We start from the raw sequence: 17,796 nt of genomic DNA, 5'->3' as shown, positions 1-17,796 counted from the left end.
TTTCACACATACGGTCCGTTCAGTTCATCAGTTCAGTCACGTCAAAATGTATCAGTTTTCCATCCATTTTTCATCCGATTTTTCATCCGTTTTTCGTCAGTTGTGGTCCGTTTTTCATCAGTTTTTCATCAGTTGTTATCCGTTTTTCATCCGTTTTTCGTCAGTTGTTATCCATTTTTCATCCGTTTTTCATCAGTTGTTATTCGTTTTTCATCCCTTTTTCGTCAGTTGTTATCTGTTTTACATCCATTGTCATCCGTTTTTCATCCATTATCATCCGTTTTTCGTCCAATCCGTTTTTTTGACGGATGAAAAATAGGGCATTCATCCGTTCAAAAAAACGGACATTGACGGAAGCGGATGAAAACGGATGTTAACTGATGATCATCCGTTGTCATCCGTTTTTACATAGAGATACATTGATGTTCGTTTTTCATCCGTCAACGGATGGATGAAAAACAAACGGACAGCATGTGTGAAAGGGGCCTTAGGCCCCTTTCACACATACGGACCATTCATTTCATCAGTTCAGTCACGTTTTTTTCAGTCAACATCAGATATTTATCCTTTGTCATCCATTTTTCATCCTTTGTCATCAGTTTTTCATCCATTTTTCATCCTTTGTCAACAGTTTTGCATCCGTTTTTTCATCCTTTGTCATAAGTTTTGCATCCGTTTTTCATCCTTTGTCATCAGTTTTGTCTTCCGTTTTCATCCGTTTTTCATCCGTTGTAATCAATTGTCATCCGTTTTCATCCATTTTTCATCCGATCTGTTTTTTTAAATGGATGAAAAAGAGGGCTTTCATCTGTTCAAAAAAACAGATGTTGATGGAAGCGGATGAAAACGGATAAAAATGATAGATCATCCATATACATCTGTGCATTGATGTCCGTTTTTCACCCATCAACGGACGGATAAAAAAAACGGAGGAATGGTCCGTATGTGTGAAAGGGGCCTTACAGGTAAGTTATGTGACTAAAGCTATATGGATTTTTGTTTTTGTTATTTGTTTTTTATACATTTTTTTTACAATTTTTTTTATCATTTTTATATTAACTTTAGCTTTAGGAAGGCACATTGATTTACAGTTAACAGAGGCTATTTTTTTTTTTTTTTTTTTTTAATAGATTAAAATATCTCGTGTAAGATTCTACAAAATTAAAGAGAAATCAAATAGGATGCACTTACATTATTATTTTTCAGGATTTATATAGTGCCAACAGTTTGTGCATGGCTTTATAAAATAAAGGAATACATTACAGTTATAATACAATTTAACACAAGAGAGTAAGGAGGTTCTTACATGGTTTAAAGAGAGTCCCCCGCCTAAAAGCGGAAGCAGTTCAGGAGGGACATCTAGCGGTTTGGTGCTTAGCACCGGATCTGAGATGACTAGCTCAGTCGAAGCATTAGCAGTTTGTTTCACAAGCATCAGCGCACGTTCTGGAAGTTTTGTGGGCTGAGTACATGATTGCTGCCATGACGGTAGCTTGGCACTTAACAGTTCCTTCACCTATAAAAATATAGAAAAAGAAAAAATGGTGTTTTAAAAGAGAAGTTCAGGGTTTTTAAAAAAAGAAACATTTATACTCACCTAGGTGGATTGTATTGATGCCGCATCTGTCCCCAGCCGCCTCTGTAGTGAGAACTGAGCAATCAAACACTGCTGATCACTCAGTTCTTCCAATCCGCTCTGATCAGAGAGCCATGACTATCAATCAGCGGCTCTCTGCTCTCTCCTCCAGTGCTCACTGGAGCACTGGGCTGTGGAGGGGGCGGCAGCGGCTGGCTTAGGCTCTCAGAAGATAGCTGAGAGGCTGAGCCACGTGCCGATCCAAGCTTCTGGGCAAATACCAACCATATGGTTGGGATCTTTTCAGAGCCTGGACCGGCTCTGTGACATAAGCCGACAGCAGGCTTCATCCCGCTGTCAGCTGAAAACAGATCACAGGACTGCCAAATTAACTGCACTCCTGTGATCCATAGGAGGAGTATGGCCAAAAAGCTTTGGCTGTACTTCTCCTTTAACAAACATGGGAAGCAGTTGCTTAAAGCAGAATAAATCCTCCTATCTGTTGAGGACAGTGCCATCTTAGCTTCTATTTAGATGTTTATTTGCCATGGTGCTGCACACATGGTGAGCTATGATACCAGCCATTGAGGGCTTAAAAGCTTGGTTGAGAGCTGACATAATCACACTGACAACTGTGACAGTTATCACCAGAGGCAATGCCTTGAATGTAGCATACTGCACATATGCCAGCAGACAAAATGTAAATGAAAACTACATTGGTGAGTTTGATTAAAAACCAACTCCGGGTCTAGCTATTTTTAATTCTTTTTTTTAATCTTTATTTTTCCCATTAATGCTGTCATTTTGTTATTATTTCTGGAGCTCTCTAAGCTCCTCTGAGAGCTCCTGATATACAATATGTCTATGAACACCATTTCAGTATTGTGCATCCTCTGCTCCCTCACTCACATTGACAAGGCATAGCACAAATGTCATTACTATGTTGCCTGTGCACATCACATGCAATGTCTGTGCGGCGCGATTTGAGCCATGGCTCAAATTGCATTGCCTCCGCACCAAAATGATGCAGGACTTGTCTTTTCCTGCACCGGAATCGCATCGCATGGGTGTTCACACCCATGCAATGTAATTGTGGCGATTGCACTGCATTTTGCAATCTATTTTGGGGTGTCATTAATCTAACATTGACACCCACATCAGATCGCATGGACGCCGTGCGATTGCTATTCAGGGTGATGCAATGCAGGGAAGCGCAGTGAATCTTGTGCATTTCCCACTTAACATCAATGTGAATAAGGGCTCAAGGATAATATTCATTTAACATTTCTATGTTGAGCTTTCTTTTGGGAAGCAGATAAATCATTGGGGTTTGTTCCATTTTAAAAATAACCTTTCACAAAGGAAAACACGTGATTAGACTCCTGGGGAAGCAATCATTGAGGCTGGGTTCATGTTATTGCCATGTTAGACATCACATGTGATTCACACTGCACTGATGTGCAAATCACATGCGATGTCTGTGTGATGCAAATTCAGCCATACAGGTTGTATGGCTGAATTTGCATCGCATTCAATTATTGAGGATGGGTTCACACTATTGTGATGTTAGACATCACACATGATTCGCACCGCACTGCTGTTCAGATCACATGCGAAGTCTGTGTGGTGTAAATTTAGCCATACAGGTTGTATGGCTGAATTTGCATCGCATTCGCACCAAAATGGTGCAGGACCCTTTTTTTTTGGTCCGCACTGAAATTGGGTCGCATGGGTGTTCACACCCATGGGATCCAGTTCCTGCAGGATTTGGCAGTTTGAAAACGATCTGGGGGTGTCTTTAGCTGTGTATTAACACCCACAGCGGTTCACATAGGGCAGTGTGAACTGTCTGCCAGAGACATGTGATGCAGGAACCTGCACTGGAATCACGCTGGCTCACAATAGTGTGAACCCAGCATGAAGCCCAGTTTATACCTGAGCATTTTGTAGCTCAAAGCTCCAAAAATGCCCATTATCAAGAATCCCGCTGTGCCTCTTCCCACCTGAACACAGTGCTGCTTGAAGCTCAAAAAAGAACATGGGCTGCTTTTGAGAAACAAACTTCAAGCATTTTTGAACCCAATTAAATTCAGTGGGAGCACCTGAAAAAAATGCTGTTCCAGTGCGATTCACGTGCAGTTTTGTGCAGTGCGATTTCAGCCGATTCAGAATGGGCTGAAGTCACACTGCATCAAAAATGGTACATGCACTACTTTTGGAAACGCACTGCAATAGCATCGCATGATACTTCTGTACCATGCGATCTGGTGTGGGCAAAGACACTGCTTTGTAACCTGTCAATAACTTAATATTAAAAAGTTTTTTTTTTTTAAAGTTGATGGCTGTGCTGGACTGACCTGCTCGATAGAGGGTCTGTGGGTGGGTGATAAGTGAGAGAGGGCCACTTGGGGAAATTAACTCCCAATCAATCTGGCCCGACTGGATGAAAAAAGGCAGTGGACCCTTGTTAAGGGGTCTGGGCTGCTACCTTAAGATACGGCCTAGTGGTCGTTTCCAATGTTTCTAGTGGTAGTCGGTTAAAGGAGCGCCCAAAATCAGCAATAAGAATCCAACTTAGATCAAAAGATCATCGTTTTATTGGTAGCAGAGCATGTTAAAGCCAACGTGTTTCAGGGGAATAGAGAATTCCCCTTCTTCAGGGCTTGTCTCCAATAGCCCTGAAGAAGGGGGAGTCTCTGTTCCCCCGAAATGCGTCGGCTTTAACATGTTCTGCTACCAATAAAACGACTATCTTTTGATCTAAGTGGGATTCTTATTGCTGATTTTGGGCACTCCTTTAAAAGACTACCACTTAATATTAAGAAGAAACAGGATATACCTGTGCTCAGATCCCAATGGCTTGTCCATGCATATAATCTACCAGGTGCTAAAGGCCACAGTAGCATTTACAGTGGCAAAGCAGAGTAGGAGTAGGAGTAGCTAAAGAGGGATTACTTTGACACAGTTGGCCAGCTTAAACATGTATTGCAATATGTGTGAACTAAATCCCTATTTTATATTGCAAAGTTTGCTTGAATAGTTATAGCAGTGTGCAGAGGGTTCATCCCGTATTTTTAGTATTAACTTAATATCGACACCTGCAGTGCGTTTTGAACGTGATGCTGGAAATGCGGGGTACAGTGTTCTGGTGTGAGTGAACTGGTCCTTACTGACTGGCTTGCTACATACTAGTTACAGTATAAGTCAGTGACTGGTTAAAGTATAACTAGGGGCAAAACCTTTTTTTAGTTTTGGACAGAGTGGCGGTGAATTAGAATACATGTCAGGTTTTTATTGCTACTTCTGCCCCTGGTAGGGAGATTCACCCTCTCTATTTGTCCTGTTAATTATTATCATTGAAAGCGATGGTAAAAGAAAATCTCAAATTTAGAACAGAGGGGGAACCTTCCAATGGGGACACTAGTTCTGGTGACCTGAAGGTGGGGGGGTTGGGCGGTTCTCTCACTTCCTCTTTTGGCTATAGGACAGGAAGTGAAGGGTAATCTCACCAATGGGACACAGATAGCAAAACAGACAGAAAACAAAAACTAACAGGGGTTATACCCTCTATTGGATGAATTAGATGGACTTGTGTCTTTTTTCAGCCAGACTAACTATGTGACTATGTAACCCTCCCCCAAATATAATAATAATAATTAATATATACTGCCTTTAAGACGTGGTGGCTGTATTTGTTTTCCATTTCATTTTTTCTCTAATTGTACTTTACCTTTGACAAACTCACTCAGGACAGGGGCTTTTGGAGGGGACTGTAGGCTCTTGCCTACTGACTATGGGCCCTGGCTTGTGAGGGAACACTGCTGGGTGGGGTGTATGCTGGGGGGACCCTTGGAGTAATGTTACTTTGGATTCAAGTCCACATCTCCCCAAGACACACAGACTCTGGGACTCTAGGCCTAGGATCCATGTTTAAGGCCTAGCTGCCTATTGCCAATAGGGGACTGCTCCACACAGTAAGACTCATGGCAGATGCTATTGTCATCAGCTCAACCACCTGTCTTCCACACATTGTTGATTGTGCTAATTAACTCACCTATTGTCTACTGTGGGGATGTGTTTTCATTTATATTAATGTGTATTGTACTTCACGAGCTAGATGAAGGCAAGTCTGCTAGTTAATTAGCTCAAGTTAATTAAATCAGTGTCTTCTACTGGTTGTTAGTGGGAAAGTAGAATACTGTTTTTTGTTGGTTGTTCCTTAGATATGTTAATTATTTTTCTGTACACAATTTCATCTGCATATGTTAATGTAATTAGGCACCTGACCTGGTGGGGTATATATTCTGTGTGGGTTTGTTCGTGGATCGTATACAAGCTATTCTCGGCTAGCTTTGTATGGGGGTGGCTAGAATATCTGATATCTATGTTCAAGACTGAATGAAGCTGTATTCTGATGGAAGCACACAAGCACATTGCAGTTCCATAATAGTACCTATGGGAAGTATTTTACTAATAATGACCAACCCCCCCCCCCCCCCCCACTTTCCCACAAAGGTAACCTAGGCAGAAACAACACTACTAGATTATAGAACAAACTTGTTTTTTTTTGGGGGGGAAGATCAACAGGTATTATTGTATTTGCACTTCTTGAACATATATAACAAAACGGTTTGACTGGCATATATAACAGACCAAAAATCATCATTACTTCCTCTTAGGTCTTCAGGACAGGAAGTTAAGATAAAACTCCCCAGTATATACACAAATGGAATAGAAATCTGACAGAGGTTATAGCCCACTCTAAAGTTAACATAGCTTTGCCTAACTTTTGCCTTTATTTAAATTACTTTCTACATATAAATTCATGTATAACTCACCCAAACCATTTTCCAAACTGTTGTCAAACAATGTTGTCTATTAAACCCACTATAACAATGAGAGACAAGATGCAACCAAGATTAGACTAATTTAAAATTTTAGATCTCTAGAATCAATGAGCTTGTTTTATAGGGAGGTGATTAGGAAGCCCATGGCAGCCAATTAGACTGCTTATAAAAATGTAGGTACTGTAAACATCTAGAGCGGAGTTGAGAATCTTCACTCAAAAAATTGTGTGAATATTCACTTTAATTATCCGATCACATGAAAAGCAAATTCATGTTTACTTTGAGTACCCAATTGAAGCTAGGCAAGCTAACCTCACAACAATCTTGGAGAAAGAATAGTAATAGTTTTAGAACAGTATCTAGAAGGGGGTGGTGTATATTATGATTATTGTAATAACAATAATAATAACAATACTAACCACCACAACAGCCACCACCACCACAACCACAACAACCACCACCACAACAACAACCACAACCACCATCAAAACCACAACCACCATAACAACAGCCAAAACAACAGCCAAACAGCCAAAACAACAACTACAACAACAATAATAATTGTTATTATTATTGTTATTTTTATGATGATGATGATTATTATTATATAGCGCCAACAGTTAAAGGGAGGCAATACAGTTACAATACAATGCAAAACAAGAGGGTTAGTATTTTCATTGACGAAGAAGGATCTCTTTAAATGTAAAATTAAAAAAAAAATTCCACATATGTCTTACTAGGAATAGAAAAATATATTTAAAGAGTAGTGTATGCCTAGAAAAACTGTACTTGTTATAAAAAATACTATGTTTTCTTAAATCACATCAACACTAAAAAAAGGCACTAATAATATATAATATTATTATAATATATTACTAATATCAACACGAATACTATTATTAATAAGATATGCTCAGCTGAGTATTGCGAGCTGTCGGAATCTTCTCCTACTTTCAAAACCAAACAAGTGGGCCTAGGGCAGTAGTACAGTTACCACAGTTAGCTGTGGCCTCTTCTTCATCTACATCTAGTATCTTTGCAAAATCTTTTGACCTTCACTAAGGCTTACATGTTAGGTGGTCTTGGAACAAATGCCCTTTTGACCCTATAATAAATCAGCTTTGTAAACTGTATATTTATCAGTAGCGATGAAGCTAAAGAAGTCCAGCGCCAATACTGGTCAACTTTGTGCTGTACCTTGCTGTGGTAGGCACTGAAGTGCTTGGACACCGCACATTGCCGGTCCACCAGGAAGGAATATCTCCGTCGTTCTTCTGTTAGAGCTGCTTTATAGCCCTCTGCCACAAATTGGTCCAATTCACACTGCTTGGTGCTCATAATTTCAACATACTGCAAACACAAGACAGGGTACAGATTGAATAGTTGTCATAATAACAAAATAAATAAGTAAAATACAATAATAATGTAGCTTTGCCAAAGTGTAATCCAGATCTTTTACATAGCAGCTTAAATTCTAGCCCAACTTTGCTTCTTCCTTCAATTTCAAACAACGGCAAGATGCAACTCAATGAGTAAGAAATGCTACTCCAGGAGCTTCTAACTTAAGGCCTAAGTATAGGTATTTTTTTTTAAATCAGCACTAGGGATAGTATTGACATTTAATGAGAAGTGTCCTTTGCGGTGGTGCCAGCTGTCCTAATTGTAATATTCCATCCTTTGCCCCCCTTCCCCTCTTCCCCTCCACGACCCAACAGTGGTAATCTTCTGGTGTTGTAGTGGTTACTACAGCTGCTGGACGAGTCATAGGCACTCATAAAGAGTGCTGACTATGCTGACTATGTCCCCCCCATTCATAGATGTACTATATATTAACTCAATTAAAATTGCTCTATGAATGGAGGATAGGCTGATGAAAGAAATGTCAGTCTCATTCATTCATAGAGTGCATTTTATTGTTGAAAACTTTAATACAGCTTTTATGATTGGAGGAGGGGGTGGAAAGAGAAAGCACAGTTGAAAGTTTTGATGAGAGCCTATGACAGGTCTAGTGGCTGTATTAGCACCAGAAGATTATCACTGCAGGATTGTGGGACTGAGGAAGGAAGATTTCAACTAGGATAGCCAGCAGCAGCAGAAGGGACACATCTCATTAAATGTAAGTACAGTACCATATGCTGATAAAAAAAAAAATTAAACTTAGTCTTTAAAGCATTAATCAAAGGTAGACTCCAGTCACATCTGAAAATAAAGCTATACAATGCAGATTAATGACACAGAATATGTCCGAGGCTTTGCTTTTTACCAAGGCATACATGTAGAACATAGCCCTATCACATAGCACAGCCCTGTCTATAGGAGTGAGGGACCTGATTTTATTCTGCTGCAGTTAAGTAAGAAAAGCAGGTAAATGGATCTTGGAATCTAGTTGTACTCGATAAAAGAAAACTCAGATTAGGGTAAACAATGTGAACTTTCTGGCAGTTGAATTATTTCTGGCAAAGCATTTTCACTTCGTTGACTGATCTCACTTGAAAATCACCACTCAAGGCCGCTCCAACTCTTAGCATGCAAAGAGATCATTGGAGCAGATCCACCTCATCCCTAAGAAACAGAAAACAACTGGAATGCAGAAGAAGCAGAATATACATTTTTATTTTGGGTGCAGATATACACAAAGAAGTGGCTTTTAGGAGGGAACCTTTCTTCTTCCTCAGACAACAGCAATACAATGCAGATCATATTAAAATAAATAAATAAAAACTAGCAAAAGTGTACACATTTGCTGAGTGGGATGAATTCTGAATTATTTAAAAATGTCAAGAAGTACAATATAATAATAATAATATACAGAGTCTGGCAGTTAAGAAAATGTAATGTATAGCACAGAGTACAAGTTTGTGGTACTTTCTTGTTGTACTTTTGTGGAGTTATCTTGACAACATCCAGTGGAGAAATGTGCAGGTGCAGAAGTGGTCAGTATAGGAGAGTGTGGGAAAAGGGTATAATGACAAAGTGTGTGGGTGTGGTGCTGGCCAGTTGGGAAGTATGTAGGCGCAGTGGTGGTCAGTGGAAGTGTATGTGTGTAGTGGTGGTCAATGAAAAAATGTGTAGGTGTAGTAGTGGTCAGTGGAGAAGTATGTGGGTGTAGTGGTGGTAAGGGTAGAAGTTAGTGGTTGCAGAGGTGGTCAGTGGAGGAGTGCATAGGTGCAGTGGCAGTTAGCGGAGAAGTTGCATTGGTGCAGCAGCCATTAATTGAGATGTGCATGGATGGCAGTTAGTGGAGGAGTGTATAAATGCAGTGACAGTCACTGGAGAAATGAACATCAAATCAGTTGCAGTCAATAGAGAAGTGAATAGATGTAGTGGTGGTTAGAAAAGTGAATGGGTGTAGTGGTGGTTAGTGGAGAAGTATATTAGTGTAATGGCAGTTAGTTGGGAAGTGCTTTGGTGCAGTGGCGGTCAGTAGAATTGTGCATAGGTACAGTGGCGGTTAGTAGAATTGTGCATGGGTACAGTTGCGGTTAGTAGAATTGTGCATGGGCACAGTGGCGGTTAGTAGAAATGTGCATGGGTACAGTGGAGGTTAGTAGAAAATGTGCATGGGCACAGTGGCGGTTAGTAAAAATGTCCATGGCCACTGAGGACAGAGAAAAGGCGGAAGTGTTAAATAATTTCTTTTCTTCAGTCTTCACAAAGGAATCGGGGGGCTACACGAACCCCGCTTGTAAGGCCGAACTAAATAATACACCTCAGGAAGTGCCGCCATGGCTAACAGAGGATAGACTTAGAGCTAAACTAGAGAAACTTAACATAAATAAATCCCCGGGACCGGATGGCTTGCACCCAAGGGTTCTAAATGAGCTCAGTCAGGTGATTGCCAGACCATTATTCTTGATCTTTAAGGATAGTTTACAGACAGGTATGGTGCCAGCTGATTGGAAAAAAGCCAACGTGGTACCAATATTTAAAAAGGGGCCGAGATATATCCCGGGTAACTATAGGCCGGTCAGCCTCACATCAGTAGTCTGCAAAATTTTGGAGGGGATGATAAGGGACCACATACAAGACTTTAGTAATGAAAACGGTATTATAAGTAGTAATCAGCATGGATTCATGAAAAATCGTTCATGCCAAACCAATCTATTAACCTTCTACGATGAAGTGAGCTGCCACTTAGATAAAGGTAAGCCTGTGGATGTGGTGTATCTGGACTTTGCAAAGGCCTTTGACACTGTTCCCCACAAACGCTTACTGTACAAACTAAGGAAGGTAGGTATGGACCATAAGGTGAGTACCTGGATAGAGAACTGGCTCCAGGGGAGAGTACAGAGGGTGGTGATTAATGGGGAGTACTCAGATTGGGCGGGTGTGGAAAGTGGGGTCCCCCAGGGTTCTGTCCTGGGACCAATCCTGTTTAATTTATTCATAAATGATCTAGAGGAGGGGATATCTAGTACAATCTCAGTATTTGCAGATGATACTAAATTAGGCATGCCAATATCTTCTATGCAGGATGTGGAAATCTTGCAAGCAGACCTGAACAAAATAACGGGGTGGGCAACTACATGGCAGATGAGATTTAATGTAGAAAAATGTAAAGTAATGCACTTGGGGGCCAGAAACCAGAAAGCAAGCTACTCACTAGGGGGGGAACCTCTGGGTGAGTCTAGGATGGAAAGGGACCTGGGGGTACTGGTAGACAACAGGCTTGGAAGTGGCATGCAATGCCAAGCCGCTGCAAGCAAAGCCAACAGAATACTGGGTTGTATAAAAAAGGGGATTCACTCCAGAAATAAAGAGATTATTCTTCCACTCTACAAGACTCTGGTCCGGCCACATCTGGAGTATGCTGTCCAGTTCTGGGCACCGGTCCTCAGGAAGGATGTGCTGGAACTGGAGAAAGTCCAGAGAAGGGCAACAAAAATAATTAGGGGAATGGAGGACATCGGCTATGAGGAAAGACTACAAGCACTGAACCTATTCTCTCTGGAGAAGAGACGCTTGAGGGGGGATATGATATCAATGTACAAATACTGTACTGGCGACCCTAGCATAAGGAACAAACTATTTAGAGTAAGGGAATACAATAAGACACGTGGCCACTCACTAAAACTAGAGGAAAGGCGGTTTAACCTTAAAGTGCGAAAGGGGTTCTTCACTGTAAGAGCGGTAAGGATGTGGAATTCTCTTCCGCAAGCAGTCGTATCAGCGGGGAGCATTGATAGTTTCAAAAAACTATTGGATGGACACCTTAAAGACCACAACATACAGGGGTATACAATGTACGGTTAAAAGCAAACACACACACATAGGTTGAACTGGATGGACTTGTGTCTTTTTTCAGCCTCACTAACTATGTAACTATGTAACTATGGGTACAGTGGTGGTTAGTGAAGGAGTGCAAATGTTCACTGGTGGTGAAGTACACATCAAAGCAGATGCAGTCAATAGAGAAGAGGCTGAATGCAGTGGTGGTTAGTGGAGAAATGCATGGACAAAGTGATATTTAGTGGTGAAGTTCATTGGTGAAGTGGTGGTTAGTTGAGAAGTGCATGTGTAGTGGTGGTTGGTGGAGATGTGCATTGATGCAGTGGCAATTAGCAGTGATGTATGTAGGTAAAGTGGTGGTAATGGTGAAGTGCATTGGTGTAGTGGCAGTTAGTTAAGAAGGGCGTTGGTGTAGCGGCGGTTGGTTCCATTTTATGGGAGTTTTTCAGTCACTTGTAGATCTGACTGTCACCTGCTCAGGAGGTGCCTGCTTCTTTCCCAGAAAGATTCTTCTGCTGCTGAACCTCATTCACTGCCATGTAGTCAGCAAAAGTACAAAAAGATTATCGCACACTGAGTGCTAATCTTTCTTCTTTTTATTCAAATCAGCAAAAGGCACATTTGGAACACTTGGACTCTTACAGGCGTTGTGCTGCATACAACCTACACTGTACGTAGCAAAACTACATACGATTTCAGGTAGAAAAAGGCAGAAGATAGTATGTTGGTGTGAACATGTTCAATATCAAACTAGAACATCATTGTAAGAAGAATGGTAAATGCTGCCTAAAAGACACTTCATCTTGCCCATTACGCTGCCTTATTAAATAATTAACATACAGATCAACACTATACGACAGAGCACTGGTAATGTGCAAAGTGCAGTAACTCATAGCAATCAACCCCACTAGCCATTACTCTGATCAGATAACCGATTTCTAATGGTAGCTCCACTTTTTTCAGTTGCTCTTTGCACTCTAAATAACACTTTAGGGTTGATTTACTAAAACTAGAGAGTGCAAAATCTGGTGCAGCTCGGCACAGAAAACCAATAAGCTTTCAGTTTTGTTTTATCAAAGCTTAAAGTGTTTGTAAACCCTCACTTTTTTTTAATAAAAATCACAAACATGTTATACTTACCTGCTCTGTACAATTGTTTTGCACAGAGCAGCCCCGATCCTCTTCTTCTGGGGTGCCCTGCCGGGACTACAGGCCCCTCCTCTTTATCAGTTACCCCTGTTTTCCATGTCGGCACCGCTCCACTGAAACAGACAGCGGGACTTGGCACTGCCCCCTGCTCCCGTGTCACAGATTTTGATTGACTGCAGCAGGAGCCAATGGCTCCTGCTACTATCAATCTGTTCAATGACGAGAGTGACAGTGGCTGGAGCTGCTGCGCTAGTGCACATGCTGGCTCGGGTAAGGAAAAGGGGGGTTCTGGGGGGCAGCACAAAAGGTTTTTTACCCTAATGCATAGAATGCATTAAGGTGAAAAACCTTAAAGGAGTTATAAAGGCAAACGTTTTTCTATCCTAATGCATTCTATGTATTAAGATAAAAATCCTTCTGTGTGTAGCAGCCTCCCCAGCACCCCCTAATACTTACCTGAGCCCCCTCTCTGTCCAGCGATGTCCCTCGGGTGTCCGGGACTCTCCCTCCTGATTAGCTGAGACACAGCCGCAGCACCATTGGCTGTCAATCAAAGTCAGTTAACCAATCAGGAGAGAGAGGGGGGCGGTGCTGAACCTGCAGCTCCGTGTCTTAATGGACACACGGAGCTTCCGTTCAGCTCGGGTGCCCCCATAGCAAGCTGCTTGCTGTGGGGGCACTCGACAGGAGGGAGGGGCTAGGAGCAGCAAAGAGGGATCCGAGAAGAGGAGGATCCAGGCTGTCCCATGCAAAACCACTACACAGGGCAGGTAAGTATAACCTGTTTTTTTTTTTTCTAATAACAAACAAGACTTTACAATCACTTTAGAGCCGGTTCACACTGAGGCGACACGACTCCTTACTACTTCGGGGGTGACTTGTGCATTACCATGCACCACGACTTCGGAGCGACTTGCAGGGACTTCACATAATGAAAGTCTATGCAAGTCGCTCCGAGGTCGCCCCGAAGTAGTACAGGACCCTTTTTCTAAGTCGGAGCGACTTGTGTCGCTCCTATTAGAACGGGTCCTGTAGCGGTCAATGGACCGCGAGGGAGCGCGACTTGTCAGGCTGACAAGTCGCGCTAGTGTGAACCGGCTCTTAAGGCTTAACAACCATTTCAATTGAACAAGCTTAAGTTAGAAGCCAATTGGCTACAATGCACAGCTGCACCAAATTTTACACTCTCCAGTTTTAATAAATGAACCCCTTTCTGTATTTCTTTTAAGTGTTAAACCGTAGGGGTCCACTTTAAAGCATTCACTGAGAAAGAAAATATTGATAAGAACTGTCAAGCTATTAGTTGACCAGACAAAATGCAGATTGCTTTAACTTTAACTGTTGATAGTTCTTGACAGATGCTTATTTACACCAGAACCTTTCCCCTTCTCCCCAGAACAATTAGAAAACATCTGGTGGACCTGTGGTTCACCCCACAGCTTATCAGAGTCAATTTAAACTTAAGCCAAATACTAAAGATGTCAAAACATCGCTCTGAGTCAAGCAACGTCTACGACTAGGGCATGAATTACTAAAAGGATGTATCAGCATGAGGAACATTCTGACACAGAAAGGGTTACCACGAGGTCTTTGGCCTCCTGATCTATAGCTGAATAAACAGGATGGCACCAAAGCATTACGTTGGGGAAGAGTGGGTGGGGGGCATCCTTAGATTCTTTATAAGAAACAGTCACTATTCATTGCCCTCTCCCCTCCTCTCTGCCTTCACCACCAGCTTCATCTTCCCTCCTCAGTTAACCTCCCCCATAGCACTCCCCTACCAGACTGGCCTCAAGTAGGCAAGCCATGATCCAAAAGTAATGGTTGCTGTGGTGACCATGTTTACAAAAGGGACGCAGAGATAATGCCCAAGCCTTTCTAAATCACTGGAGCCAAATGCTGTTCCTCCCTCCAGCCTCCTCCCCCAGCCTCCTACACAGCTGACATACTAATGAAAAATGGACCCGAGAGCTGAGACAATGTAGATTCAAGCACACAGCAAATCAAAGGCCCGAGCCATAGAATGATGGAAGAAGCTTTTAAAACATGTTTTCTATACATCGCTAGCTGCTCAATTACTTTTATTAATGTGGCATTCCAACCAAGACACGGGACAAAGTGGGTCTCATGGATAATGATCCCCTAAATGCCAAGAATGGAGAGTCACTATTGTTCTCAATAAAGAACTTTTTGTTGATGTGTTCATTCACTTTTCAGGGTAGATCCATCTTTTTTTCCCACAATGCCATCATCAACATTTATATTGAAGGAGCGCTCTGGAAAAGTAAGTATGGGCAATGCCCTCCTGGGTGGCAGAAGTATAGTTACATTAAACACTTAAGCCCCGGAAGATTTTACCCCCTTCCTGACCAGGGGGTATTTTGCGATTCGGCACTGCATGACTTTAACGGACAATTGCGCGATCGTGCAAAGCTATACCTATACGAATTTGACGTCCTTTTTTTCCCACAAACAGAACTTTCTTTTGGTGGTATTTGATCACCTGTGTGATTTTTTGATCATGCGCTATAAACAAAAAAGAGCGTCAATTTTGCAAAAATAACAATATTTTTCACATTTTTTTATATGAAATTCCCCAAAAAAAATGTAAAAATCTAATTTTTTTAACATTTTCAGCCAATTTGTTTTGTGCTACATATGTTTGGTAAAAAAATCGCAAAAAGCGTATTTTGATTGGTTTGCGCAAAAGATATCAGGTTTTCTAACAAAGGGAAAGATTTTTGTAATTTTTGTTGTTTTTTTTTTTATCGCGTAATGGCGGCGATCTGCGATTTTTTTTTGCGGGACTGCGATATTGGGGCGGACAGATCGGACCCTTGACTGACATTTTTGACACTTTTGGGGTTACCAGTGACATTTCTACAGTAATCAGTGCTATACATATGCACTGTTACTGTAAAATGACACTGGTAGTGAAGGGGTTAACTTTTTTTTGAGAGGGAGGGGTGGTGTGTGTCCCTAGGGGCGTGATTCTAACTGTGATTGGCTGTGGCTTGAGCTGTAGGAACAGTGATCAACAGTCCTACATAGTAGAACCGTATGATCACTATTCCTACACAGGGGAGAATGACAGGCGGCTTGTTTTCATCAGCTGCCTGCCTTTCTCCCAGTGTCACGGACGATCGTGAGTGCCCCGCGGACATTCCTAATGATGGTAAGGAAAAAAACATAATTTTTCTTCCTATACCAGTTCAAAACACTCACAGTGTTTCTTCTCTTTTTCACAAATGTAGATTGTAAGCTCCTTGAGGGCAGGGACTTATGTGAATGTATAATAAATATAAAAAGTGCTGCATAAATTGATGGCGCTATATAAGTACCTGAAAGTACCAAAAGACAAACATGGTTAATTAAGATGAAAATACATTATATTTTCTTAGAGTTCACAATAAAAAACGGATATTAAAAAATTGTATAAAACCATCAAGATAACATCCTCATGGTCTGTGCATGCATTTACTTCAACTCTCCACATGTTTTGCCAATCATTGGCTTCTTCAAGAGATTTATGAGTACTACCCATTGCACCACTATAATTAGAGAATAAATGCAATCACCAAAATGTATATCATGTAGATCAAACAATCTCAATACTTGTCAAAAGCAATGAATGTATTGTATGCCAAATAGGACACAAAAATACATAAATTATACAAATCAATCAAAAATGAATCAGCTGGAGGTCATCTCACCAAAAGGAATCTTACTGTGAACTTGTGTCAATGCAGTAAAGATGATCTTTATCTTTCATGCTTTCAAATATCACCCCCAAAGGTAGGTCATAGTAGGGAGTGGGGCACAAGATCACAGGTAGTTCCTTCAGTTAACTTCATAATGTAAATAGATATAATGAGAATTGCAACAAATGTATATGCTAAGCCCCTCCCCCCCCCCCCCCAAATAGGGATATGCTGATATGCTGGATATGTATCTGTGGATGTTTTGCCATTGATCACTATTGAGGATCCCTGTGATTTTTTGTGCCTGTGTTTCTCCTCATGGCTGGATTGGTGAATTGGTTATCTTTATTATGATGATGACGCATTATGCATACGCATGACATCTGGGTGGCAGCATAGTGCATGCGCAATGATGTAATCACATGTCCACTTCCCACCGCTGATATCAGACGCCAGTGGAGTGGGAGGGGTATAAGTGGCGGTAATTCAGCCACAGCATACGCAATGACAGGTGCTATCCCAGCTCTCTGACCCAACCATTTTGCTGGTGAGTGCGATTTTGTTGGAAATGGACGTATTTGGGTACTGCTACTTCCGGACTGAGTCTTTGGACCCCTTTTATTTGATTTATCTTTTTTAACCAAGAAAATAAATATATATATTTTGGTCTTTATGGTATTTGGTAACTCAGCAGCCTGACATTGTTTGCCCCTAATGATATTTTTCCCTGGATGACAAAATGTATGCATGGATTGCAGGCTAATGTAAACTTCACATCCATTTTTTGGTTTGTTTATTGTTTTAAAAAAAAAAAGTATACCTCATCCTATACATATCAACCAGTGTTGGGGGTAATTAGTTACAAAGTAACGGATTACAGTAATTACATTACTTTTTTTGGTAACGAAGTAACGTAACTAGTTGCAATACTAATATTGGTAACTACACTACCTTACTAGGCTATAGGAGGTAACTACACTACTTTACTAGGCTATAGGAAGTAACTACACTACTTTACTAGGCTATAGGAACGCGCTTTCCTGCGTTACCCAAGCCGTGCGATACAATCGTTATTTCGAAGAATAGAGAGGGAAGAAGTTTATGACTTTTTGTTGCACTTTATGTTTTATTCTGTTTTTTCAGGTTTTGTTCTCATGTTTCCCAAAGCCTGTGTTTATACAATAAACTCTATGCAGAAAGAGTGTCATGTATCTTCTTCCACACGGTCAATTAAGAAAGAGGTAAGTAAAGTAATAGGTAGTGAAGTTACTTTTCAAATGCAGTAACTAGTAAA

At 41.2% G+C, this 17,796-nt stretch overlaps 1 protein-coding gene across 1 annotated transcript in view; it reads right to left on the bottom strand.

The window, feature by feature from the left end:
* Window positions 1-17,796, bottom strand: part of LOC309567913 (BAR/IMD domain-containing adapter protein 2-like) — a 252,556-nt gene that overhangs the window by 16,426 nt on the left and 218,334 nt on the right. The window contains exons 8-9 of the mRNA XM_082273449.1: window positions 7,621-7,773; window positions 1,307-1,516 (exon numbers count right to left, since the gene is read on the bottom strand). Coding sequence (XP_082129575.1) covers window positions 1,307-1,516; window positions 7,621-7,773 — 363 coding nt within the window. The remainder of the gene's footprint in view (window positions 1-1,306; window positions 1,517-7,620; window positions 7,774-17,796) is intronic.

The sequence above is a fragment of the Pelophylax lessonae genome (assembly GCF_965119305.1).
Source record: "Pelophylax lessonae genome assembly, chromosome: 12".
NCBI lineage: Eukaryota > Metazoa > Chordata > Amphibia > Anura > Ranidae > Pelophylax > Pelophylax lessonae.
This window is presented reverse-complemented; position numbering and strand designations above follow the sequence as displayed.